At 37.9% G+C, this 26539-nt stretch overlaps 3 protein-coding genes across 3 annotated transcripts; 1 reads left to right on the top strand and 2 right to left on the bottom strand.

Annotated features, from left to right (window-relative positions):
• Window positions 1–1470: 1470 nt before the first annotated feature.
• Window positions 1471–2785, bottom strand: LOC136253487 (TNF receptor-associated factor 4-like). Its single transcript, XM_066046161.1, has one exon. The coding sequence runs from the start codon at window positions 2783–2785 to the stop codon at window positions 1688–1690; it is 1098 nt and encodes a 365-aa protein (XP_065902233.1). The 3' UTR covers window positions 1471–1687.
• A 5750-nt stretch (window positions 2786–8535) lies between these two features.
• Window positions 8536–12181, bottom strand: LOC136252757 (TNF receptor-associated factor 4-like). Its single transcript, XM_066045324.1, has 2 exons — window positions 12092–12181; window positions 8536–10062 (listed from the first exon to the last, which is right to left on the bottom strand). Exon 2 carries the CDS (start codon window positions 9769–9771, stop codon window positions 8638–8640), a length of 1134 nt encoding a protein of 377 aa, XP_065901396.1. The 5' UTR covers window positions 9772–10062; window positions 12092–12181; the 3' UTR covers window positions 8536–8637.
• A 23-nt stretch (window positions 12182–12204) lies between these two features.
• On the top strand, window positions 12205–23731 carry LOC136252761 (TNF receptor-associated factor 4-like). The gene is made up of 2 exons (XM_066045327.1): window positions 12205–12351; window positions 22145–23731. Exon 2 carries the CDS (start codon window positions 22171–22173, stop codon window positions 23584–23586), a length of 1416 nt encoding a protein of 471 aa, XP_065901399.1. The 5' UTR covers window positions 12205–12351; window positions 22145–22170; the 3' UTR covers window positions 23587–23731.
• The last annotated feature ends 2808 nt before the right edge of the window (window positions 23732–26539 follow it).

Here is a 26539-nt window from a genome sequence, read left to right on the forward strand (position 1 = left end):
GTTTAATTGATTTGCTACATTAGCTGTTTGTCAAAGGCAATAATTTAACACCCTACTGAACTGTAATTGCCTAACCAATAACTACCATACAGTTACATTAAATTCTTTGAAGTATATTGTAAATTGCATACATAACAAATTATAATTATTGTCTACATGGCAGCACTTCTATACATTTCGTAACATTTGTAGACCACACCAATGTCAGTGTAAATAGCTTCTATCCAGCACCTACAGTATGTAGCTGCATGTGAATAGTCATCTATATACAGCAATGTCACAGAATCATGTATATTCAAAGTGCTATAAGGACGGCCTCCAAAACAGATAGTCTTGTACTGAAATGTACTCTTTGTTAGGGTTGTACAATGTACATTAGTGCATGGTTGGCAATCAAAATGCAGTGGCCATATAATGTGCTTATAAAGCTGCATACAAAGCCATATACATCAAAGCACCCAAAAGGTTTTCACTAGGATATAAGCCAGTTATATCAAAGATTCAAAGCAGTCGTAGAATATCTAGCTATTGACAACTGTCCTCAGCTTCACTCTAACTTGCATCAATGACTAAGATATTCTACTCCTACTGTGCTACAGCTATAGATTAGTTCCCCAGTTATCTATTAAAAGATCAGATCCAAAGCAGCAAAACAATCCTAACGGGAATGCACCTGTATAGTGTATACACAATTTCTTAATTGTCTATTGCAAAATTGCATACACTGTAATTACATGTTATAACATTAAATGTGGTAATCTAATTCTTTACCAGCGGCAGATCCACAGAGGAGGTTCCAGAAACAGATCAAGGCACCCGTACAGAGCAGTCACCCTCACCCACTTCTGGTTTCCAATCCATACTTTTTGTGGTGCCAGAGCCTAACTACAAGGCACTGGTGCTAAAATTATGATCATGAGGCTAGGCAACTCCAGAGTGATACGAAAACACTATAGTATTTGAAACATGCTTATCTAGGGGATCTGGGGGCATGCCTCCCTAGGGAAACACTTGAAAGTTAGACCCTCTGAAGTTGTAATTTCAGCAGTTCATTAAATACTATACTATATTAAATTATGCTTGACTGTCATCAAAAATTCCTGATGATAGTTGTGATTACAAACGTTTGACATGAATTAGGTCAATGTGAATTAGAATGGAAGCAAATGCCATATATGTAGCTACTACAGAGTACAGACTAGAGATGTGGTGTTCTTCAAACTGCATGATTATATATACATTATCATAAATTTAATATCAAAAATGTTTATGTAGTTTTATGTACTGGAGCACAATTGATTGACTGTAGTTTGGCTAGTGATCACACTTATATCACAGCCTTTACAAAAAAGTATTTACCAGAAAAATATCAATTGATTGCAATGGCAGGACTGCTTGGCATATACCCTTCTGTTATGATATTCACACACAGGCTGATATAGTAGCCATTCATCAACAATATACTTCAATTACTTTGGTAACAATTTACAAGTAATGACATTAATTTTTAAGATGAACAAGTTTTTTTTTATTTATGCAAAAATTAGAACACTCTACAGTACTAGAAATTATACTAGCAGCATTGTCACTTTACTAAAGGTGCACACACTTTGTGTTTAACTTTGAATGTGGTTCTATCACACATTGCATGCACTGCAGGTTATAATCACAGTTCTTTGTCATCCATTTACATTTTGCTAATTTGGAAGAAAACTAAATCATATTTTAGATATTGACATGTGGGAGTGACCTTGTGGAGGTTTTCATTTGAAATGAACTGATAAAATCCACAACCACTGCTAGCCATAACACTATCTGTGACTCTATTGGTAGCATCATCATCATCAACCTCATCATAGTTCATTGTCTCAGAACAATGTTCACAGTCACTGATCTGGTTCAACAGTTTCACTTCAAACTTTTCCTTCAGTGGCCATGTTAGCTCATCATCATGTGAACCCTTCATGAGACGCAGAGATACTGATAGGTGAGTACCTTTTCCGGGACCAATACCGGTGAAATAAACATAGAGACACAATTTATATCCACTGCTGTGTGAGTAGAAAGGGTCACTGCACCAGACAACTCTCTTTTTATTCTCAGATAGAATCGGTATTTTCATAATTACAGGGCATATATGACTAACTTCAGTATCCCTTACTGCCACAGCATTTAAATGAAGAGACCATTGTGCTGAGCTGGTGAGCTTATTGGAAGACTCAGTAGAGTTTATAAAATGGTACAACATCACTTCAAGATTATTGACTCTATTCTCTGTGCAGCATAATTTAATTTCATTGGCTGCAAGTTTGTGCATAGTTTGAGACAGCTTAAGTTTTGTCATCAGTAAATGTTCTTCCATTTTTTCCTCCTCGTGATTCCTCTTCCTCTTGCGCATCATCCTCTCCTCACACCCCACATTGTGATACTCACACTGGACCATCTCAAGAGGACAATCCTTCTTGTGTGCTTCCATCTCTTCACGAGGGACACTTTCTAACTCACACTTGTTGGGACAGGGCAGGGGAAACTTGGGACACTGTTCCTTATGTTCTCCCTCGATAAATTCACGTTCTCCTATAATGTGGCAGTGTTGACAGTCAATCATACGATGTGGACACTCAGTCTTAACATGGATGTCCAAATACCATCTATGTAACATCTTTCCACACTCATTGGGACACTTTATATACTGAAATTGACAGCCATCACTGTTTCCAAGGTGATTGTTGATGGCATTCAGTTCACCCTGCCACTCACAACCACTCTCCTTGTTAGTACACATCACATGAAGACCTTTGACTTCTCTATCAACTTGTTTGTGCTACAAATTCTACCTGGCGACAAGCTGGGCAAACCATTCTTAAAGCATTTACCCTTTGGAAATCATCCAGACAAGATTTACAAAAAACATATCCACAATATGTAGTGAGGTAAGGATCTCGACTGGGAAAATGACAAATGGTACAGAGAAGACGATCTGGTGGAGTGTCAACGAACTTGTAGTGGTACCCACAAGTTTCACTGTATCTGATTATGGACATCATCTGACAGTGTCTGAATAAAGTGCTTGTAAAAAGATAAAAAGCATGTATATAATCTCAAACATCAGACGTATTATCCCTTTTCAGTCCGAGCCTTTAGAGTTTTCTGTATGCCTTATTCTGCAACCTAGCTATAATCACCCTCGGTGTAACTCACTTATGACACAGATAGCTAGTTCCTTCACCAATGTCTTCTGGGATTCTGAGTTTCCTACTAATCACACTTTACGTACATAGGAGTGAAGGACAAAATAATGCCGGGTGACCTCATAGTATTAGAGGCGCTTATAAACGTCTCTATAGCCATCGGAATCACGTGATCTAGCATACTTCGTTTGTTTTGCGTTTCACAGCACATATATGAAAGGCCTGAGTGGCCTCTCCATACACACTGCAGTTACTTCTGGGGGTACTTAGCTATGCAAGTGCCTTTTTCTGTGAAAGAGGTACTCATCACAGTCATCAGTTATAGCGACTAATATCAGTCATAGAATGTATCTCAGCTAGTGAATTGTTAGCTTTAAAAGGTAGCTAGCTACGTACTCCTAACACAGTTTAACTATATTATTATTTTCTGTTGCTTGTGGCTTGGTGGCTCACGTGAATGTGTGATATTTAACCAATTTCATCTTCGGCAGCAATGTAGGTATATATAAGGTTTTTTATGTACTTTATCAGTGATATTAATAGTGGAGGGCAATTATTCTCAGCATGCAGTTACCTTTTTTTTTTTGGTCTTTACTCTCTTGATCAGCATTAAAGTAATCAGTCACCAAAATTCTTAATAAGACTTAACACAAAATTTAACCAGATTTCATATCATGCATATAACTACAGGCACTACCCCTCTGGACATTATTGTTGTTGCCGAAATATTTCTCAAGGCATTCAATAATTCAACTTTTTTCGTTTTCCAGGTCGTTGTATTTACCTAGTTAAATGTTGATCCTACTGAAACTGAAACAAAGCCAATTCATGACCAGTAAACGATTTTCTACAAGTCTTCAATGGCTTGCTCACCAAAGTTTAGACAGCAGGTACCAGGTAAATGCAGGTTGAAGAATTTTAGTAGATTCCTTATTATAATAATTTTGATATCCTGGTCTTGTATCATTGACAATTGATGCACTAGCAAAATTTCCTTACAGCTGGAATAACAAGTCATATGAACCAGCAGCTTATCCACTTCATTGTCTATTTAGAAAAGAAAAGATATACTGAGCTACATACACAAGCATATAGCTATCCTCAGATAAAAGCAACAAATAGTCTACATGTGCTTAGAGTGGTGAATGGCCATCTTCATATGCTACACATGATATCCATTGTAAACATGCAGTACATGCCAAGCACTAGGTAATAGATGGGATAGCAACATTTTCAATTATATGGATCAATTGAATAGACAAAGTTCATTATGTAATGTAAACAGCATTTAATGGCAAACAAGACAAACTGAAAGTAGATAATGCAATAATAAATTTAATAATTATTTGTGCACACAACTTTTGCTCTTGTGCTTTACATTAAACAGTCAATACTCAGTACAATTGTGCATAGAAAATTTGAAAGTAAAAAATAGACCCTTTGTTGATTAACAATCAAGTTGTTATACAGGTACTATTGCACATTAGAAGTATATTCATTTGTGAGTAGTTCTTCTGAACTAGCAACACAATAATATTGAAGAAACCATCAGTTTCACATAATATTTATTCTGAAGTATACTGTATTTTAAAAACGATCCAGCAAGAAATAAAGGTATTGAATGGTTTGCAATATAATGTGCATAATTATGTGTGTGTATAATAAAATGTTACGTATGTATGTATTTATGTATATGTATACAAACAGGCTCCATAATTATTATGAGTATAGTGTATATATGCCCTAAATCAGTCTTCACAATCAAAAACTTGTAGTTACATAGTATACAATGACAATATATTTATATCGTACGTACTGTAACTATACGTATGCATGCATGTACAATAAAAATATAATATTCTCAGATTATCATGATATCACTATCACTGCTGCTACTATCACCACTACTTCACATTACAACTGCTAGTGTCTACAATGTGACACTTGATGATCACCACTATCATAACACTACATTGTCATAACCTACAACACTACCTGCTCAATACCACCAAATACTTCACCTATAACACTCAACTACTCTTCCTACCAGGACTACATCACCTTCACACTGATCTCATCATACAAAATGTTCACAACCAGCGTTGAAACCGGGTCGGGTCATCTGGGTCACATTTTCTCCGGGTCATCTGGGTCTGACCCGGTTTACAATTTATCCGGGTCTGACCCGGATTGGATCACGTGAGAAACGAAATTGTTCGTTTGACGACGTGGAACCTATAAACGCTATCGCGTAGCTCTTTCGTGAGCCACGCCCACTTATCGCATTACCAACATATGCTCAGCCACACCCATTTGTTAGTAAGTGCAGTATGTAGCACGAAACTGAGGGTATCTATGGTGAGGGGTAGCTACTGTCAGTAGGTGAAGACCTTTTTTTTTTTTTTTGGTCTTCAACCTATACAGCTAGGCTGAAGTTGCAATATTTACTCAACACGAATCGAACGCTCAAAATGTAGACTCGTTCGCTCGCTCGAGACTAGCCGAAACACGTCTCGGCTTTAATTAATCCGGGTCAGTGGGTCATCCGGATCAGCAGTAGTGACCCGGTTTCAACAACATTTCACTCATTGGTAGTACAACTAATGCCACAACACCAGACACAGTAATCCAGTGTAACTCATAAAGTTGCTTGTTGATATATGCTGCAACTTCATCCTGATAGCAAACTGGACCACGTTTAATGCCTGCAGCACTAGTATTGGAACAATCCTGCAGACAACATGTCTACATGAGGTAAGGATCTTGACTGGGAAGGTGGCAAATATTGCAGATAAGATGATCAGCATGAGTATCAACAAAAGTGTGGTCATATCTGCCAAATTCACTGGATCTGACTATGGCCATGAATGATTGCTGGAAATTATCTGAAAAATCCGGACAAGTTAGTTACGTATAGTTGGTTAAACTACACTTGTCACACTAGATACATCTAACCTGCAGAATGCTTCTAATACAACTAGATTATAAATAATTATCTAGTTAGACAAATGCACTTCTTGCACTGTAATATTAATGTATACATGTAACCCTTTATAGTACAATTCTATACTTAGCTTCAGTTTTTACTGCCCATGTCTAGCAGACCTGAGATCAGTTCACACAAGAGTTAGCTTTTTTCCAGCCTTCTAGTTTAGCATTCTTTACAAACAATTTTCACATATATATAAGCTTCCTAAGCCATGCAGTTGATGGTTGCACAGGCTTCTGTGTAAACCCCTCCAGTACAAGACTGGTTTTAATTATTAAATGATAACACATAAATTTTTTAAGTTAAGGTCTTTTTAGTCAATGGCTTACACAATAGCTATGATACGGTGTGTGGATCGATCAGTTTGCATAAGACCATATGTATTAAATGTACTGATTATTGCTTGAAGGTCAGGAAAAATAGAAATAAAAAACAATACAACTCCTTTTTACAGCTGGTTACTATATGTATTAATGTGATGAAAATCATTTTACCAAACATGCATGGAAAATAACTGCAAATTAGCTTTAAAATGGGTCGGTATAGAGTCTAAGCAACAATTACATGTACAACTTTTCAAATAGGCATGGCCTACAAAAAATTCATGAAATTTGTCACAGAGATGTGTTACATTTAACTGCTCAACTGCAACTCCTTGACATGCAGCAAGGCATACTACTTCAAACAAAATAATTAACCTTTAATCTAATTAATGAAAACTCTGAAGGAAGATATATGATTCACATTCATGAGATACAGAGTGCATCGGCCTGCATGTATTCATTGGCATATGGAACTGGAAAAAACACTTAAAACATTATGTCCTTGGTACATGCATAGTACTGAATTTTGGAAAATCACCCTTATGGGCACAATCGACACATTAAATATTTAGTTCTGAAATACAGCATTATAAGTTAAATTCCTACCCATTTAAGGATAGAATAAATTATACATACCTTGAATTACAAGAAATAAATTTTTTGAAAAGCTATACAGACTGTTACAACATTTATTAATTATCTAGAGGGGTAACCTTTGCTGAAGAGTATATAGTTATTTGAAAAGTCTGTGTTTGAAAATGTGGTGAACCACTATAGTGAATATGCTATAGCATTAGTTTTCACCTCAAATCAAAGTTTCTCAAGTGATAAATACAATTACTTACACTTGACTGCTCAGAACATCAAACGTATTCTAATGGAGCATATCTTAGCATTAATTTAGAATTCCTCAAGTAATTGTCACCCCTACTTTCTTCTAACTTTGCATTTACTTATTCAGAAATACATCAGACAATCTATATATCAAAATATAATGTCTTTTTTATGTTCATCAAGGAAGCCACATTGAACTAAATGCAATTTGCACAGTGACTGAGCAGTCCCAAGGTCAGACTTAGGAGGTGCTTGGGGTGCATTCTTTCAATTTTTTAGCTAGGAAGCTAGTAAAAGCATGTTATGTACAGACAAAAAAGCAAGGGGAAAGCTGATTTCTTCCATACCAGTAAAGGGTAGTTACAACTATAATATATAATAGTAGAATGAAAGATCAAAATATTCTAATAGAATAGTCAATCACACCGATAGAATTTATATTTTAAGTGAAGGAAACGCTTGGGTCCTTTATGCATAATTCATGACATAATTCATAAAATGACAAAGCTATACAGGCTACTAGGGATATTTTCAAGAGTTCATAATATAGAGAGGGAGGGAGAGTATCCAACACTGTATTACCTGGTCAAAACACACTGCATTCAAAGATTGTGCAATGACTATCAGCATCAAAACTAATTAAATCACTACTGAAAGGATGTTAATTCTATTAAAGCAAAGCACTAAGAATGCTTCCCTTTGATAAATCAACACCTATCAATGCTCTTCAGTAGGTGAAGCCAGGTGACGAATTTGTATGGAATTATACTGAAATATTCAGGATATGATGCAATCTTTGAATGCAGTGTGTTTTGACCAGGTAATACAGTGTTGGACACTCTCCCTCCCTCTTTATATTATGAACTCTTGATATTATCCATGATCAATTAATGCTCTACACATAACACCAATAATGTGCAACTAACACGACTAATATAACATAACTAAACTATACAAAACAACAATATAACACAACTAAAGTAAAGTGGTGGTCCATATGTCTGAAAATTCCATATCTCTGAAATTGTGTATAAAATAGCATAAGAACATTTTTTTAAATTTCAGTATTATCAACTACCCTTATAGAACAGTCACTACTCTAATAGAGCAGTCATTTCCATAGTTCATATAACCGAGAATCTGGATAAGTGGGGTCCGGATAACCGAGGTTCCACTGTATATGGCTTACACGAGTATGTCATACCTTCTCTGCAATTTAATATGCTAATATTATGTACACACATTGCTTACTAAAGCTGCATGCATGTTGTTCTGTTATAGTTCCGAAGTACAACCATGTCTACAGTTTGCTAACTTGCAGGAAGATATAATCATCTTTGAGATACTGACATGTGGGAGTAACCTTAAGGAGGCCTTCATTGGAAATAAATTGTGGATACCCCCAACCGTTTTTAGCTTTGTCACCATCAATAACTCTGCCAGCAAACTCCTCTGGGACTTTATCAATGTAATAGTCTACAGTCAATGAAAAATGTTCACAGTCACTGGTCTGGTTCAACAGTTTCACTTGAAACTTTTTCCTCAGTGGCCATGTTAGCTCATCATCATGTGGACCCTTCATGAGGAACAAGAACACTGACAGGTGAGTACCTTCATCATCGCCTTCACCAGCAGGGTAAGCACGTAGACACATCTTATACCCCTTATCATGAGAGTAGAAAGAGTCACTGTACCATTGTACTTCATTGTTCTTCTTTTCACTATATCCAGCTATTTTCACAACTACTGGACACACCTGACTACCAGATTTCATCAACATAGACATTGAAGTTAACTCAGTCCACCTTTTTGTGAATGGAATATCAGATGCTGCACCACTGATGTAGCTGCTGTGTCCAAGTGCCTGATGTAACACTAACTTTAATGTGTTGATTTCCTCTACAGCACTAGCAAGCTTTGATTTGGTATCAGCCAGCTCAGCCTTAGTTAAACACACTTCTCCGTGACTATTAGTTAGCCTATACTTCATTAACAACAGGTGCTCTTCCATCTTCTCCTCTTCATGTTCCTTCTTCCTCTTACGCATCATTCTCTCCTCACACTCCACATTGTGATATTCACAATGGACCATCTCAAGAGGACACTCTTTTTTGTGTGCTTCCATGTCTTCACGAGGGACACTCCCTACCTCACACTTATTGGGACAGGATAGGGAAACCTTGGGACACTGTTCCTTGTGTTCTCCCTCAATAAACTGATGTTCTCCTGTAATGTGGCAGTACTGACAGTCAACCTTACGATGTGGACACTCAGTCTCAACATGATTGGTCACATATCGTCGTTGTAGCAACTTCCCACACTCATTGGAACACTTCACATCCTCAAACTGACAACCATCATTGTTTCCAAGGTGATTGTTGATGTCATTCAGTTCACCCTGCCACTCACAACCTCTCTCCTTGTTAGTGCACATCACATGAAAATTCCTAATCTCACAATCAGCTTGCTTGTTGATGTATGCCACAAATTTTTCCTCACGGCAGACTGGACAAACGTTACTTACAGCGATGGTTTTCTTAGAATCATCCAGACAAGACTTACAGAAAACATGTCCACAACTGTAGTAAGGTAAGGATCTCGACTGGGAAGGTGACAAATGTTACAGACAAGACGATCTGGTGGAGCATCAACAAATTTGTAGTCTAGTCTGCCAGTTTTACTTGACGGGGCTATGGCAATAGCTGCAGTGAACTGTGTGGCTGGTCTAGTGTAAATAAAAATAACAATGTGCTAGCGTAGTAAACAATAGACAGTGTAAATTGAGAGGGACAAGGGAGTAATCATTTGATATTGGATGGCCCACAGCACTACTGGACATTAATGTAATCATTGTAACTAAAACCATGAAACTCTAATAGAGCAGTCAAACCCTTGCATAGTATTATATCATTTACATTTTCTAAAAATCACCTACGTTCCAATTTATTATATTAAGGGAAACACAGTGACAATAGTACAAAATATCACCTTAAAGCTTGCCTCTAATTCATTCTTTATACCCTCATCAAAATGGCAATGAGAACAATTGGTTGTTGTGCTACTTTGATGTCTAATTAATACTAAATCACCTTTAAATAGAGAATATCAATAATCTATAATGTAGGAGTGTCTAGCTACTAAAGTAATGTCTCTTGTTTGTTCACAGAAAAATAGCTTGACCTTATGATACCAATTTAATACTGATCATCATGATGTTCTCTATCACCGGGATTGTATACCGCCGGTTTTCAAGGAACATTCCGTGTTGTACTTGTTAACACTTTATCTTTGTAGTCTACCACACAAGTGGTGTACTAGGCTACATAGTACTGGAGCTCTGCAGCATCATATCCGCTACCCTCTACAGTTCCAATGGGTAGAGGACAGATCCTGATTGGCTGCTACCATATTTCATTGCGTAATGTTTCAGAAAACCAGCTGTCATGCCTACCTTAAACTGTCCATCTGTATCCATTAAACAAACAGCATCATATGATTATAGTAACTGACATCTTTAGCCATTTAACAGGAGCTCGGAGCTCCAAATACGTTCTAAGCAATACGAATCGGATACCGTTGTTGTACCACTCTACTTGTATTGATCAACTGACTTTGATATTTGACATAAATTATCACAAAGTTTGGGGCATGTAAAATCACTTTCACAACACACATGCTGTACGTCAAGCGTTTCCTGGTAATTTAGTCTATTGAGGTGTATCTTTTTACCGTCTACTAAACGTTGAAGAGGTTAAAACCTTTGTATTACTAAAAGTGCCAGGAGACAGTAAGTTTCACAGAAAACATTTGCAATAACTACTGAAACACCCGTGTATTGAAGTACAACGCGGACTGTACGTATCAATAAGTGTCAACGTCCGACTCAACAAACTTGGTACGCAATCCGGGTACATAGTATGATATCTATGATTTAATCAAAGGTTAAACCAGATGTGCATGCTCCCACATCCTTGCTGTGAATGTATTGACATCAAAATCAATGTGTCTGTCAATACACCCACATGAGCAAGTCTCAATCCTATAGGAAGACACCAGTTTTCCTTGTCACTAGCACACATGACTATCCAGAGGGCCAACTACCCTGCATGTTTAAGTGCTGCTAAAACATATTATGCAAACGCTTCATTAAATTCCAATGATGCAGCACCTAAGTAACAGTTTAGTACTAACTTGCAAAGATGTGACATATTAAATCAAGAGTTCATAACATTTGTATGGGGGGAGAGTGTCTAACTGGAGTATATTCAGCAAACACACTGTTGCAAGTAACACCTCACGAGGCTAGAGGTGAACATGTGATCAAAAGTGAACTTGCAGCAGTGTGTTTGTACAGACCATACTGGTAGTTAGACACTCTCCCCCATACAGATATTATGAACTCCTGAACAAATGTCACCACCTTAAAAGTATTTCTTAAAACTACAACTAAACACAACTGCAATGCCAAATGATCAAGGCTCCAGTGAAAAGGTATGCGATTTAACAGCAATAATTTAAGTAGCACATAAAAACATGTTGGCCCCTTCTCTGGTGCCTACCTATGTGGTGGGAAGGAGTGTTATATAACTAAACACGGTGCCATAATAAGACATATGAAGATTCAGTACAGAGTATATGGTTATACATGCTTGCTGTGTGTTGTGTTTCACACGACCCCTCCCTCCACAGCCTGTTTCATAGCCTCTTGATATTCTTCAAAACAAAACATGTATAAACCATGATATAAATCTAACCTTTGTAATGATCCTGGCTTTGGTTGTTCTGTTAAGCAAACTTGCAGTATTAAAATTCCGAGACTGAAAACTGACCGGGGTCAATCACTGTCAGAATTAGTAATTGTGGGTTACTATGGCGTGGTGTGCGCTAAATAGTATCCGCTGACTGCAGAACAGAACTATGCTGGAACGGAACCGAGTGGCTAAAGGGAACTACGAGCGGAACTGGTATATTGGACAAAAATAGCTCAACGAAACGTCATCAGAACGGCGAAAAGGTGAATGAGTTTAGTCCAGCATGCATGGTGTAGTCTCGCGTAGCCTTTGAGCAGGCTGTAGGACCAGGTGTCCTACAGACCTTCAGCACTTGTGCCGTAAAGCATTAATAAATAAACTAGTGTCCATTAGGTTCTACTTGGAGTACTTAGAAATATTGAGTTATTCTCTAGAATTCCTATGGATATAATTACATGAAAATAACAAGGAGAAAACATCTTGACCACCTGGTAGACTCCTGTAAGTGTTCGAGCATAAATTGGATGGCTGCAGGTTTGAGGCTACCTAGTTCCAATCATGGATTTTTTCTCCTTTCTCCAACTTTTCAAACACACCTTATGTAGCTAAAGTCTTTGAGCAGGCTGTAGGACCAGGTGTCCTACAGACCTTCAGCACTTGTGCTGTAAAACATTAATAAAAGCCAGACCACTATACTTTTCTTTTGTGTGGGGGTGGAAAAAGTAGGGTGTGGCTTCACTTTTTAACAGGTCTAAGAAGTTTAGGACTTGCCAATCAGCAGCAATCAACATTCACCCTGAATGCAGTGGACCATCACACAATTTGTAATGTAGGTGTACCAGACCCCTTTTTTTCCCCGACGCCCACACAAAAAAAGCGGTCTGGCTATGCGAGACTATACAGGGTGTAGGTGCACCCATTATAATATATATGTGACCCAGTCTGGGAAAACCGGGCTTATCGCCTATATAAAAGTATCGAGAAATGCTGGTTTTAAGTATTTAGTGTGTTGTAGCTCGTCAATGGTTGAAGCTATGTGTACCAAATTTACACCAATTCCTTACCTTCCACAGCATCCACTGTGCAAGTAGCCAACAACTAAGTTTCCCGCCATTTTAGATAGCTTTTAAACCGAGGTTGACTGTATCAGGCGAGCTGCAATATGGGTGGGAGGCGGGGTGGGCTAGATGGTGTTCAAAAATTGAAAAGGAAGGCGTAGGGATGAATTAGGCCAAGTTTTGGGCCATTGAGGTATTAAAACTGGCTAAAATGAAAGGAAATTGACAGCATAGGTACTTATCCAATACCACAGAGCTATACAGCCACATACAGTCATCTCCAGGCTGACCAGAGCTCCATTAAGGCCCCACACCGCATGTACGGATCGCCACTGGGCTTGGGAAAAGCAGCCAACAAACCAGACCACTCAAGTCTAGCTGATTTTGATTGTGGAATTAGATAGTTTATTCATGTAGCTTTGTGTCCTGGGTGAAAAATCGAATCTGCTGACATGGGCGATAAGACCGGTTTTCTCAGACTGGGTCACATATTATCTATGGTGCACCAAACTCCAGACAGTTTCTGTGTCGGCAGTGCTCGTTCTCCCGGCACCATGCAAGCTGACGAACCAACTCAATCTTAAAGTATGATGGCAATGGCATATCAGGAAGTTTGAGGCCAGCTGCAGGTGATTAGTCCAATTATAATCAAAGCAATTTAGCAGCTGCAATTATTTTAACTTGTTATATTTCATTGATTAAAGGCTTTACTGTTGCTGTTTTTTCAGGTTTTTGAGACATTCCTGCTTAAGGTGGCGCTAAAGTAATAACGCGCATTCTTGACAACAATCTGCTGTGTCTCAACATGGTCTCAATTTAAGACATATTGAAAGCTAGTACTTAATTTTGCATACAAATAAACTATGCATACAGGAATCTATCATTCGTAGAGAGTATAAAGCGTAGAACTGCTCTCAAACCAAGAAATCGGTGGTACTTAGTGGACCACAGAAGACGCGTTATCTCTCAATAACCTCAAGTTTTAGCTCCAATACTTCACATGATGAAAGCATACTATTACAAGAATCATCCTACGTATCAATAAGTGGAAGCGATTTACAAGTCGAAATATATGGCGTTTAAAAGCAGATGATAGCCTTGTTTCACCGTTCGCACCAAGCGAAGAAGCCATAGAATGGACATATGATATACCGATACGTAGAATTATTCAGACACTATTGCTTACCATTCATACGAGGTTTCGTGGCTGTTCAACCCGTGTCTACAGAGAAAAGATAATGTTTGTAACAGGCTGTAAGGTGAGTCGAAACAAATAATAATTATTAGTAGCGCTTGTTTTCACGTTGTCAAGGTTGTCAATTTGTTGTAAAGGTGAGTTACATTCCACCTGAAATGTGTAACAGCAGCTGCTTGTTGTTTTTGCTAACAACTCACCTGTTATTCGTTTTACGCTTGGTAAGTTTATTATGGTTCTGCGCTGAATTAGCCCCCGCCTGATTTACCACAAATTACGTAGTATATGATATGTTACGTCATATGTATTTGCTATGGCTTCTTGTGCGCGTCATTGCTTTATCGCCACCTTAAGGAGTCATCATAGACTGTCTATGCTGTGTATAGTATATTCATGACAGGTGTACTGGAACATTAGAACTTTAGTACTCATGCAGAACTTCTTTAATAAAATCATTTTAAAGCTCTGTATTAATTCTAAGGAGTGATTTATAGTTAAAGCCTTGCTGTGTGTTACTAGTCAGACCTAGCCAGACAGAGTCCGTGCCAAATCAAAGTAATAATCTCGCTCAGAACCACGCACATATTTAACCTCCAACTTTGCCATAGTTTTGACGAGTGATAGTTTATGCTATACAGTAAGTGCTCAGTATAGCTTGTTGGAATCGCTCAAGAATAAGCTAAAAGAATGTAGCTGCGAATCTGAGATAATCCAAACATGTAACGAGATATGAATGAATCTATTAGAATCATCAAAATTCCCCTTGGAAATGTATTGTAGATGATTGTGTTCCTTTATTGTGAAAATGACGAGCAGAGTTTTCATGTACTGAGTTTCATTTGGTACCATCCTGTTTGCCAAGAGTTGCTCTTTCTCATGGTACTTGCGAATCTGAAATTCGTCTTTTGAGTGAAAAGATATGTGAGTACACAGTGTCAGTACAAAGTGGCAGTACAATAGAAACTATGCAACTTTTAGTGAACAAATTGATGCAGCTGGACCAAATCTCCGCAAACTTCTTGATATGCCTATCAGTCTAGCAGGTTTCATCGAAATGACAAAGAACCATCAGTAAATGAGATAAATACATACATATATTCAGTCCAGCTGGTGCGACTGTTACAGTCATCATAGAAAATATCTTGTGTGTAACTAGGTAGCTAAGTGTTCCTAGTTCTGGACAGTCTAACTCCAGACGCTTAAAATTAGAGATAGGCGTTAATATGATGCTGAAAGGGTCAATACTGATACAGGTCCCTCACCTGATCACTTAGTAAGATTTCATTGCAAATGGGAAGTGACTACTATTTGGAACATCTTTAGATGGCACTTAATACTTGATCAAGCCATTGTTTATACTTATAACTACCAACTTGTGTTGTATACCAAGATACCTTCATTTCAGCAGCTTTTGAGCCACACTGGTATGGTATTGTATTGATACACATGTACTTTACAAGAAAGTATCAAATAATGGACCAAATCAAAAATCCTTGTATTGCCTAGCCTTACTTGAATTATTTGACATACCTCCATGACTATCTACAGCATTTACTTGCAATTTTAGGTGATTAGTGGTTCGTATACAATGATGCTATGGTCGTAAAATCAGCTTAAAAGCCCTACTTAGTTTTTTTCAAATGGGGTAACTATTTATTGCCATGTGTGGCACTAATTATCATTGATAATCAGTGATTATTCCCAAACTTAAAGCACTATCTTGTTGTTTTTTAATGCAATGCAGAGGGACAGTACCAAGTTTTGTGTGCTAACAATCAGCCAAACACTTGCTATAGACAATTTTGTAAGAACCAGTCCAATTGGAGCTAGTCTCGTGTCCAGACCCCTTTTGTATAACACTACATTGAAGCTACAAGAGTATTTTCGGAAATACATCTTAATTTGAAATACCCAAAAATCATGTATGAAGTGGGCAACTGATGCAAGTGTTTATAACGTGGCAGTGTTTGAAATTTTAATGCAACCTTACAAATTCAGTTTTGTTGTATAGCAACTTATTGAAAGCATTTTGGGTTGATCTGAAGGATTGTTTGGGCTTTGCTTTACCTAACCAACACTGCTTCATCATTGTTAGGGAAAAAGTGAGGATGGTTTTTGGGTGTTTCTTATATGGGCCACACCTAAATAATAGTTAGACGTCAAGAACCCAGTGGTTCTTGATGTCTAACTTATTTAGATTACAACTCATTATTGTACCTTGAGTTGACAGCTGCTTGTATATGGGAAATGTATGGCTAATTACTAGAAACAAGCCCTCTACACCTCCCTACATGGTGGGACCTCAGCGTGCCAATGTTACAGGCGCGTGCTATGTATCGAAGTACTGGACTATGTATCGAAGACTACAACTCATTGTTGCTGTTGTTGTGCCCCGACAGCTGCTTGTAAGCAAGTAATGTAGTGTTGATTAGTACAAACAAGCCCATTACACCTCCCTCTAATTCAGTACGGCTGTTACTAGCCATTTAAACGCCCATGTGTTGCCAATGTTACAGGCGCGTAATTATCATGTTTCGTATCGCCTCAGAGCGTGGTCTCTATTCACGTTTTCAGCCAATCAAATTTCAGTATCAAACTTGTTGTAGTCTAAACCTTTGTAGTCCCCACCATACACGTACTGTATGATAATTGAGTATAACTACCAAGCAATTGTGTGCACTTAGCACAGTAGGACAGTATCAGAAATGTAATAATGTTGTTATGGTTATGGCTGTTATCCCAGCAAATGTAGTTGTGTTTAAAGGCTAATATCCCAGCAAAAGTAAGCCTAAGACAGAAGGCACAAAATGTACAGGTCATTCCTGTTGCTGTAAGAAATTTTAATGGAAGGAATTTATAGCCATATTGAAACCTTTTAGTAGAAGGTTTTTGGTACAAGTATTTGGCACTTGTCTGGGGTTCATTCTTTTATCATGCCTGAAACAGCTCTTTCTATTAACTGACTAAGTAACTGACTGATTCCTTCCGACAAGCGTAACTTGATAATGGCTAAGGCTACGGGCTTGATTTTTTTTGTGTACTTGTTAACTTTTTTGTAACATAAAATTATGACTGGTGAACCACGCATACCGCATCAAAAGGAATAATGGTGCCGCGTGCCCCAGCTATCAATCATCTATCGTCTGAAAAGTGAAGTATCCATTATGCTTTGTTGTCTGCTATGTTCAACCTGTTACACAGCATTACGAATCAAGAACTGTTTGAAAAGTACCTCTGCAATCAAAGTAGCCACTATGAAAAAAAGGACGATTTCCGTTATGACTAGAAATGCGTAATATTATATAAATACTGAAATTGCCAGGTGTCAAAACCAATGTTTTCCTGATCATCTGATGCTAAATCATATATTAATGGATGGCTGACAACTTCTGATACTATTTAGCTAACAGCAGCTAGCAGTCTTTTCACTGCTACACTATGTTGCCTTAAATTTGCATTCTTAGCTATATGTTTGCAATACATTCTTTTCCCTTTTTTTGATCATAACGTCATGTACAGACAAAGTTGGTAATGAAACCCTGACTAAACTAAACCGGTTATTATTTGTTGGCTGAGTCACCATCCAACTACTGAGGGACCTGCAACAAGCTGGCTACTGAAAGCCTGTGCCTGAAGCTGAGGATCATAAACATAGAACTAAATTATTCACCTTTCAGTGACAGGGTTAGTTAACATGTTAACATAGTCTGGCCCCCTAGCTTTTCTGCGAAGGGGCGGGCGGCTTGTACGAATTTTAATTATTTAATACACAGCATGTGCTCGTATATCACAATCAATCATGCTGTTGATCCCGCGGTTGACCTAAGTTGCCAGATTGCCGTGACTGTCTTCTCTTACAGCAAGTCAAAGAGCGAATGTTGTAAAGGTTAGGTTGTTTCATTGATTTTTTAATATCGAAGAGGTTTGAAAAATTTTATGCACTTACTGTATCAATGTTAGGACAGGCAAACTTGATTAACCCCGCCCGCATCCCTTTTTACCTCATGGCCTCTATTGTTGTTATCAATCACGTGCGCATGTATTTAGATGCTAAGAATGCTGGCTATCATTTTACAGCACAGCAAAAGTCACTTGCACCTCAGAAATGGTGGTATAACATAAATACTAGTTCTTAAAAGGCTTTAGCTAACCTTTGTAGTAACAGATTTGGAGTATTTTCTTTAATAATGAATAGTGACTTCCCGCCTGCATGGAAATCCGAATTTTTGTGGATGAGGGGGTAGAAGGGGAGGGGAAAATGATGTAATATTTCCCTGTTTGGGGTCCCAGATTTGGTGGCCCTACTTTTATTTCTGCCCCTTGTCACTGTTGGTCCTGCCAGTGTGCTGTCAGATGATCTGATGAAATAAATATGCCTAGTTGCAGGAATGGGGTGAAGTACTTTGGTACTTGTACTTAAGGACACTTAAGTACACCTTCTTGAGTACTTGTACTTATACTTAAGTTCTAAGCAATGTACTTAAGGTACTTCAAAGTACTTTGAAGTACTTGTAAGTACTTTGAAGTACATGAAGTACAATGAAGTCCTTTTACATATGTATAAGTGAAATAAGTTGTAGCTATATATATATTGGCTCAAAGATAATATATTCCTGGATTGACATGGTCAGCTTTTGGTTGAAGTCACAATTGCTGCATTTGCTCTAAAAACAGGATTTAAAAGGTTTCCCATCTTCTGATTCATTTCTCTGTTGATCTTAGAAATAGTTGTACTGCTTTTGGCCTGAAAGATTTAGTTGATCATTACAACAAGCAGGCAGCTATAGCAGCTAAGAAGAAAGATTATGTCCTGAACAGAAAGTCAAAAACAACGAAGTACACTCACTAAGCAGGTGGATGAATACATTGAAGCTGACGCAGTAACAATGGCCCAAAGTCCAGCAAATAAGATAACCAAAGGAAATATCCTCTGCTTTCAAGGTTGGCAAAAAACATCCTAGGAGTACCATCTTCCTCTGTGCCTGTTGAGAGACCCTTTAGCATTGCAGGAAAGGTATTTACTCCTGAAAGATTTCGCCTTACAGATGGCAGATTTTCACAATTTTATTAGGTGCAACCAAAACTACATAAATGCAATTGTGAACACTGTAAACATAATCTGTACTTGTACTTGTACTTAAATACTTTCAAAAGTACTTGTACTTTACTTAAGTATTTCTCTCAAAACAATGTCATGTACTTGTACTTGTACTTCAACAAATGTCAAAGTACTTGTACTTTACTTAAGTACTTTCACATGTACTTTGCCCCATGCCTGCCTAGTTGACTACCACCTTATCAGAGTAAAGGTGTAGAGAATAAAAGAGGGGCCTGTACAATATGGAAAAGTACACTAAATGTGACTGAATTTTGGAAAATCACCCATATATGCACACGTGAAATAATTGGAAAGTTTTCATGTTTAGTGGGTCACAAATAAGAGCAGGGTGTAGTTTTAAAAATATTTCAAGAACTTTCTTGTAATTTAAAGTATTGAGAATGACTTACAACCATTAACAAGAAGATTTGCACTATAAAGTTTGCAATTTGATGATTAAATATTTTGGGTGTCAAATGCACCCATATGGGTGATTTTCCAAAATTCAGTCACAGATACGTTTTTACTAAGACCTCAAACAGGAAAAGATTGTTCTAGTTGCCCCCATTCTTCCAGGTCAAATCCCCATCCTCCCCATACTGGGGGGAGTGGGGCTTAAGGCCAAGCAAACTTGATTACAATTCTGCTATACCGTAGCATAGTATCGTACTCGACTTCACCTTCTAAATACAGTAGGTTGGTTGTGAGCTACAACACAGTTGATATACGAGACTGAGCCTTCAGAAATATAAATGGCTCAGATCATGCAGTGATTGTATGCTATTTGGGATTATATGAAGAAAGTGAAGTCGCGCATATCAATGGTTCCACCTGCCCTGCCCTACAACTGTCATGCACTTGGCTTGATATCAGAAGGCCAAAGGTGTGAAAGCGTAACAAATTTTATATCAATGCTTTGTACATGCGCAGCAGCACGTGTGTTTCATATCCTATTATTTTTATGACTAACCAGCTGTAACTCTAGAAAGTCAAGCCTACACCATTGATATGCTCGACTTCACCTTCTTTATGTAATCCCATGAAAATAAGAGTAAATTTGCTAGATAATTTCCAGATTTGGTTGGCTATCCCCCACTACTGGGAATACCCTACACAATTTATATGCAAATTTTACAGTAGCTGATGAGCTACAGCAGGATACCAGTGGACACCAGAAGCAATCTTTTATTTGCTCAGCTGTAAGGTTACCAATACACAAACACCTAGAAACAGTTCTCATAGGAGCCCATTTTCATATGGGCTCCTACTTAATTTTGTTAATCAAAGATGTGTACATTAGTTAACTAAGTACCGTGTACTTAAATGTGTAACTAGCTAGCCTACTACAAAATGTCTAAGATAAACCGCATGGGCTACTACAATTGTTTACAAGATTAAATGCCAAACATTTTCCGTGCCTAGCTGTATAGATGGGTTACCTCACGGTTGCCTAAGTGATGCAGCAACACCTTACGTGTGATGTTGCAAATAGCTGCTGTACTGTAATGCTTTTATGGCTTTGCAAGTGCATGATGTCTCAAAACCATGACTCTTGCTCTATATATCTCACAATTGCTTGAGAAAACAAAGATTTTAATACCACTGGGTAGGAATGTTTTAAAAACACACCATTCGTATTTACTGCTGAATTCTGGGCTGTAGACATCCGAAAAAAGAAAGAAAGAAAATGGAGATTTGGGGCTATTTTGGAAAATTAAAAAAAAATCTAAAACCACTTCCTTGTGTATAATACTCCTTGGTCAGTCTTTACAATACTAGAGGAAGGTCTAGAAGGTTTTAACAACCAGTTTGGCATGTGTACTATTAATTTATGTATGATGGTTCATGATGGACAAATTGTTTTGTCTGAAATACATTTACTGTTTCCTTTTCACTTGATACTTACTAGTGGACTTATACTCATTGCAAAGAACGACCAGAGAGTTGTTTTGAGTTGAAGGATGCTTTTCAAGGTGGTTTTTACTCAGCAAAATTGTGTTCCAATACAACCTATTCTTTATTCAGTATTGGAACGACTATTTTAAAAAGCTCCCTATAACGAGACAAACCGAACCTCAAATCTATAGATGACTCTAATGTTATTCACTATTGGGGGCTGTGGTCTATTTTTGTTTGAGCCAAGGTAGAATTTTTGGACTATTGGTTCCAACACCAAAACATAGACAGAATAAATACAATCAGTTTTTGTGTATGAATTATGCTGTCTTAGGTGTGCGTTCTATTAGGATTTTTGCAAAAATCATGGGCGATCCCCACTATGAACCCACTATCGTGGTTCATGATAGTTGCACTGCCTTGTATTATGCTAGGAGGGAGACATCAGACCTAAAGTTGGCATTTAATTTAGATGGTTTAGTGGTGACCACAAACCATTCCCCAGTGAACAGTGAAATTTGTAGCTCATAATATTGTGCCAACCTGCTTGTCTTGTATAATTTACAAATGGTGAAATGTACTTACAGTGCAACCTTGCTATGTGTGATATAGTTTTTGTGCAAGCAACTTGAATTTTAGGCCAGCAATAGTGCCATATGCTCATATTATGATTATACACCTTGTATATAGTAGCACTAGAGCCATAGCCCCCATCCCTCTCCCCTTATCTGTCTGTCTATGCTACCAATTGTTTTAGTGTGCTAGCTAGTACATTGTACACTACCATAATTTATTTATTTTCATTCTAGGTCTTGAAAAGCCAGCCACACAGTTCATGGAAGGTATGGCCATAGCCATGCCCAATGGATACGACTACAAATATGTCGATAGTCCACCAGATCGTCTTGTTTGCAACATTTGTCACCTTCCCAGTCGAGATCCTTACCTCACTACATGTTGTGGACATGTTTTCTGTAAGTCTTGTCTGGACTATTTCAAGAAATCCACTGTTTTAAGTAATGTTTGTCCAGTTTGTCGTGCAGAAGAATATGTGGTTTATATCAACAAACAACTTGATAGAGAGGTTAAAAGTCTTCATGTGATGTGTACTAACAAGGAGAGAGGTTGTGAGTGGCAGGGTGAACTGAATGACATCAACAATCACCTTGGAAACAGTGATGGTTGTCAGTTTGAGGATGTGAAGTGTTCCAATGAGTGTGGGAAGATGTTACAACGACAATATCTAACCAGTCATATTGAAACTGAGTGTGCATATCGTAAGGTTGACTGTCAGTACTGTCACATTACAGGAGAACATCAGTTTATTGAGAGAGAACACAAGGAACAGTGTCCCAAGCTTCCCCTACCCTGTCCCAACAAATGTGAGGTAGGGAGTGTCCCTCGTGAAGACATGGAAGCACACAGGAAGGAGTGTCCTCTTGAGATTGTCCAGTGTGAGTATCACAATGTGGGGTGTGAGGAGAGGATGAGGCGCAAGAGGAAGAGGGAACATGAGGAGGAGAAGATGGAAGAACACTTGTTGTTAACAAAGTGTAGGCTAACTAATAATCACCATGAGCTGTCTTTTACTAAGGCTGAGCTGACTGATATTAAATCACAACTTGCTGATACCAAATCACAACTTGCTAGTACTGTAGAGGAAGTCAACACTTTAAAGTTAGTATTACATCAGGCACTTGGACACACCGGCAACATCAGTGATGTAGCATCAGATATTTCAGTGACGAAAAGGTGGACTGAGTTAACCGCAATGTCTATGTTGATGAAATCAGGCAGTCAGGCATGTCCTGTAGTTGTGAAAATGACTGGTTATAGTGAAAAGAAGAATAATGAGGTACAATGGTACAGTGACCCTTTCTACTCTCATGATAAGGGATACAAGATATGTCTGTGTGTTAATCCTGCTGGTAATGGTGATGGGAACGGTACTCACCTGTCAATGTTCCTGTACCTCATGAAGGGTCCACATGATGATGAGCTCACATGGCCACTGAGGGGAAAATTTGACGTGAAACTGTTGAACCACATCAGCGACTGTGAACATTGTTCCAAGACAGTCATATATGATAATCAAACCCCAGATGTTCGTGCTGGTAGAGTCACAACTGGCAACAGGGCTAGAGGCTGGGGAACATCAAAGTTGATTTCCAATGAAGACCTCCACAAGGTCACTCCCACAACTCAGTATGTCAAAGATGATTGTATCTTCCTCCAAGTTACCAAACTGTAATTATAAATCAAAGTGACTTATAATTGCATAAACACCATCTTGTCAAAAAACTGCTGACACATCATCATTAATGCCTGTATGGCTCAAAAAGAATAGCAAGTCATTTATGTATGATGTATAACTGGATGATATTAGTCTACTCCTTTATACTCTTTAATCACCTCTGAAACAACACAGCTATGTATAATAAGCTTTGTTCTTCCTCCTCTCATCTAAACACTTGTCTCTTCTTGTCATTCTCTCTTCTAAATCTTCCCCACTCTTACATACCATATTTCTTTATTGATGCACTTTTACAAGAGTTCATAATATTTGTATGGGGGAGAGTGTCTAACTGGAGTACATTCAGCAAACACTGCTGCAAGTAACACCTCAGGCTTCTCTTAGAAAAAGGCTTGGCATTATCACTTTTTTATTAGAATCAGGCTAGAGGTGTACATATGATCAAAAGTGAACTTGCAGCAGTGTGTTTGTACAGGCCATACTGGTAGTTTCCATACAAATATAATGAATTCTTGACCTGAATCTTTAATCCACTATTATAAACACAATGGTTCTCCATCTACAAGTTACAGTATAAATATTAATACTGGTGTAAGTGAGGTCTTGATGAACTACATCTTTCTACCTTTTCCTTGGATGTAGTAGGACAACTAGTCTTTGTCACTTTGTTAGATTCTCATACTTTCCAATGGATAACTTGAGTCTTCATTCTGACAATTATAGCCCTGTATCTCTACACTTTCCCCTTCTGTCATGCTGATGTATTCTGACCACTGCTGCTTGTTGGAGATGTCTGCCATAATGTGGGGTAGTGTTTAATCACTGGACCGGAATACCAGACTGATATGTTATAATAATTTGATATCCTATAGTGATAATTTTTTAACAGTAATAATGTTGACTCCACTACAAATACAAAAATCATAAGCCCAAATGGTATACAGTTCAACAGTTGTTCATGTATAAAGTAGCGTAACTAGCTAGCCATGCTCCAATCTGTAAGAGCGTAAGGTCTGGATCCGGCAGTAGGTGGCCATGTATATATAACTGTCACACCAGCCATACATCCACCCGTGTGGTGACATACAGCCGCATACTGTACATGGATGGAGGTAGCCAGTGCCTAAAATAACTTTTATTTAACACTGCTTCTAGGTTTTAATGGAAAAGGAAACAACCTTTTTGGGGGGACTGAACATTCAGGGGCATAGCCATACTAACTGGCTATGATGCCAGAGCTAGGTGATACAGTAACTGTATTAATGTAAAAGGACAGCACACCTAGTTTGCAAAACTATGCATCCATGTATCGTAATGTATTTAGGCATGGAGCTATAATCTCTTCTTACTCCGCTAGATTTATGGGCATACACATGGTCTGCTTTCCTCATGGCTCTCTTGTCTTTTAGGTAAACATATCAGTAGCTTTATGTACAATTTTGTATTATAAAGTATGTATACAAAGCTGATCATAATATACATATTGGAATTTTCAAGTATAAAGATACGGAACAGTCTGTGGTAGTGCAGTAAATCCTAGATGCAGGAGTTTGGGAGCAAAGCCCTCATTATGCTGACAAAATTCCAATTTTGTAAAGGAAATTCAACATACATGTACCTAAACACCTTTAAACTTCAAAACTGCATGTGTAAACTTACAATCTGGACCTTTACTGACAAACTAAATTGTTGGCTTATCATCAGCATTTACTCGTGCAAAAAAGATAATTTTAGTTACAAGAATTGGTATCTATAAAATTAATAACCATACATTACCATTCACAAAACACTCAATACATGGTGCCATGAAGTATGCTGCTTATGTATGTATATTATATAGTGAGCATGCACATGTATAGCTACCAACTAAAGAAGATTTAAGCATGAAAGTTTTATAGTGTGGGTCACAAATTGTGTAGAACTGTTTATGTCAACACTGAGTTAATCCAGGTCAACACTATATGGCTTAGCTCTATTAACTTAGCTTATGAAACATACAAATTCTAGTTTTATCAGACTGCTTAAGCCTGGCCACTTGTAATGTACCAGATACTTGAATTGTTGTTTCCTTATTCTTATCCATGCTTATTTTTGGTGAAGATGGACATAGCTGCATACATATGTGAGTATGTGATATCATACTCTTGATGATGTAATTTGTTATGGAATTTACCATAATTTTAACACTGCACAAATAGCATTTTATCACTGCACACTTTTGCTTTAACACTGCAAAAATGTGCAGTGTTAAGGCCTTATTTTAGGCCCTGGAGATAGCAAAGATAAGGGTACTTGATGATGGTACGTATACAGATGGTGGAAAACTGTCTACTCTGAAACAGGAAGCTGCAAGTTGTTAACTTGTGACCACTGCCACAGATGGCCAGTGGCCTCTGCGCTTGAGGAAGCTGTGTTCCTTTTTGACCTCTTCCTTTGAACATAGCAGCTTCAGCTAATTTGCTCACATTTGGAGCATACTTGAGTTTTTTGTACCAAGTGACAAAGTCAATTTACCACACCATTCAGCAAGAACATATTTTTATACCTTTCCAGTTAGGTCACAAGCAAAACTACCTCCATTCTTTAGTACAAACAAGTGAGGTTTTTCCCTGAACACATATTTAGCATCCTTTCCAATGCCGCCGTTACACCGGGGCTGACACAATATATATATATACATGTATATATATATTATTATGGCATCATCAGTTCTTAATAACTCAGCAGCTTTGTTCCATATGCCTTTGAGTGAGACAATTGAGAGGAACACGAACTAAGCCTGCAACAGCATCAACACTAACAGACAAGCTAGAAGCTAAGGTTATATCTCTTCCAATAGTCTGTTCAGGGCTATCATCAGGTAAGCTGCTGTTGACACGTTTGGGAAGATGTAATTGCCGCTGTGAAGTATCCATAACAAATCATAGATTCTTGGACCTCATTATTTACC

This window comes from Dysidea avara, chromosome 4 (genome assembly GCF_963678975.1).
Source record: "Dysidea avara chromosome 4, odDysAvar1.4, whole genome shotgun sequence".
Lineage (NCBI taxonomy): Eukaryota > Metazoa > Porifera > Demospongiae > Dictyoceratida > Dysideidae > Dysidea > Dysidea avara.

Excerpts from the sequence above, each read along its gene's own strand:
- LOC136253487 (XM_066046161.1), bottom strand. The coding sequence starts at position 2,785 with ATGTGTACTAACAAGGAGAGTGGTTGTGAGTGGCAGGGTGAACTGAAT.
- LOC136252757 (XM_066045324.1), bottom strand. The coding sequence starts at position 9,771 with ATGTGCACTAACAAGGAGAGAGGTTGTGAGTGGCAGGGTGAACTGAAT.
- LOC136252761 (XM_066045327.1), top strand. The coding sequence starts at position 22,171 with ATGGAAGGTATGGCCATAGCCATGCCCAATGGATACGACTACAAATAT.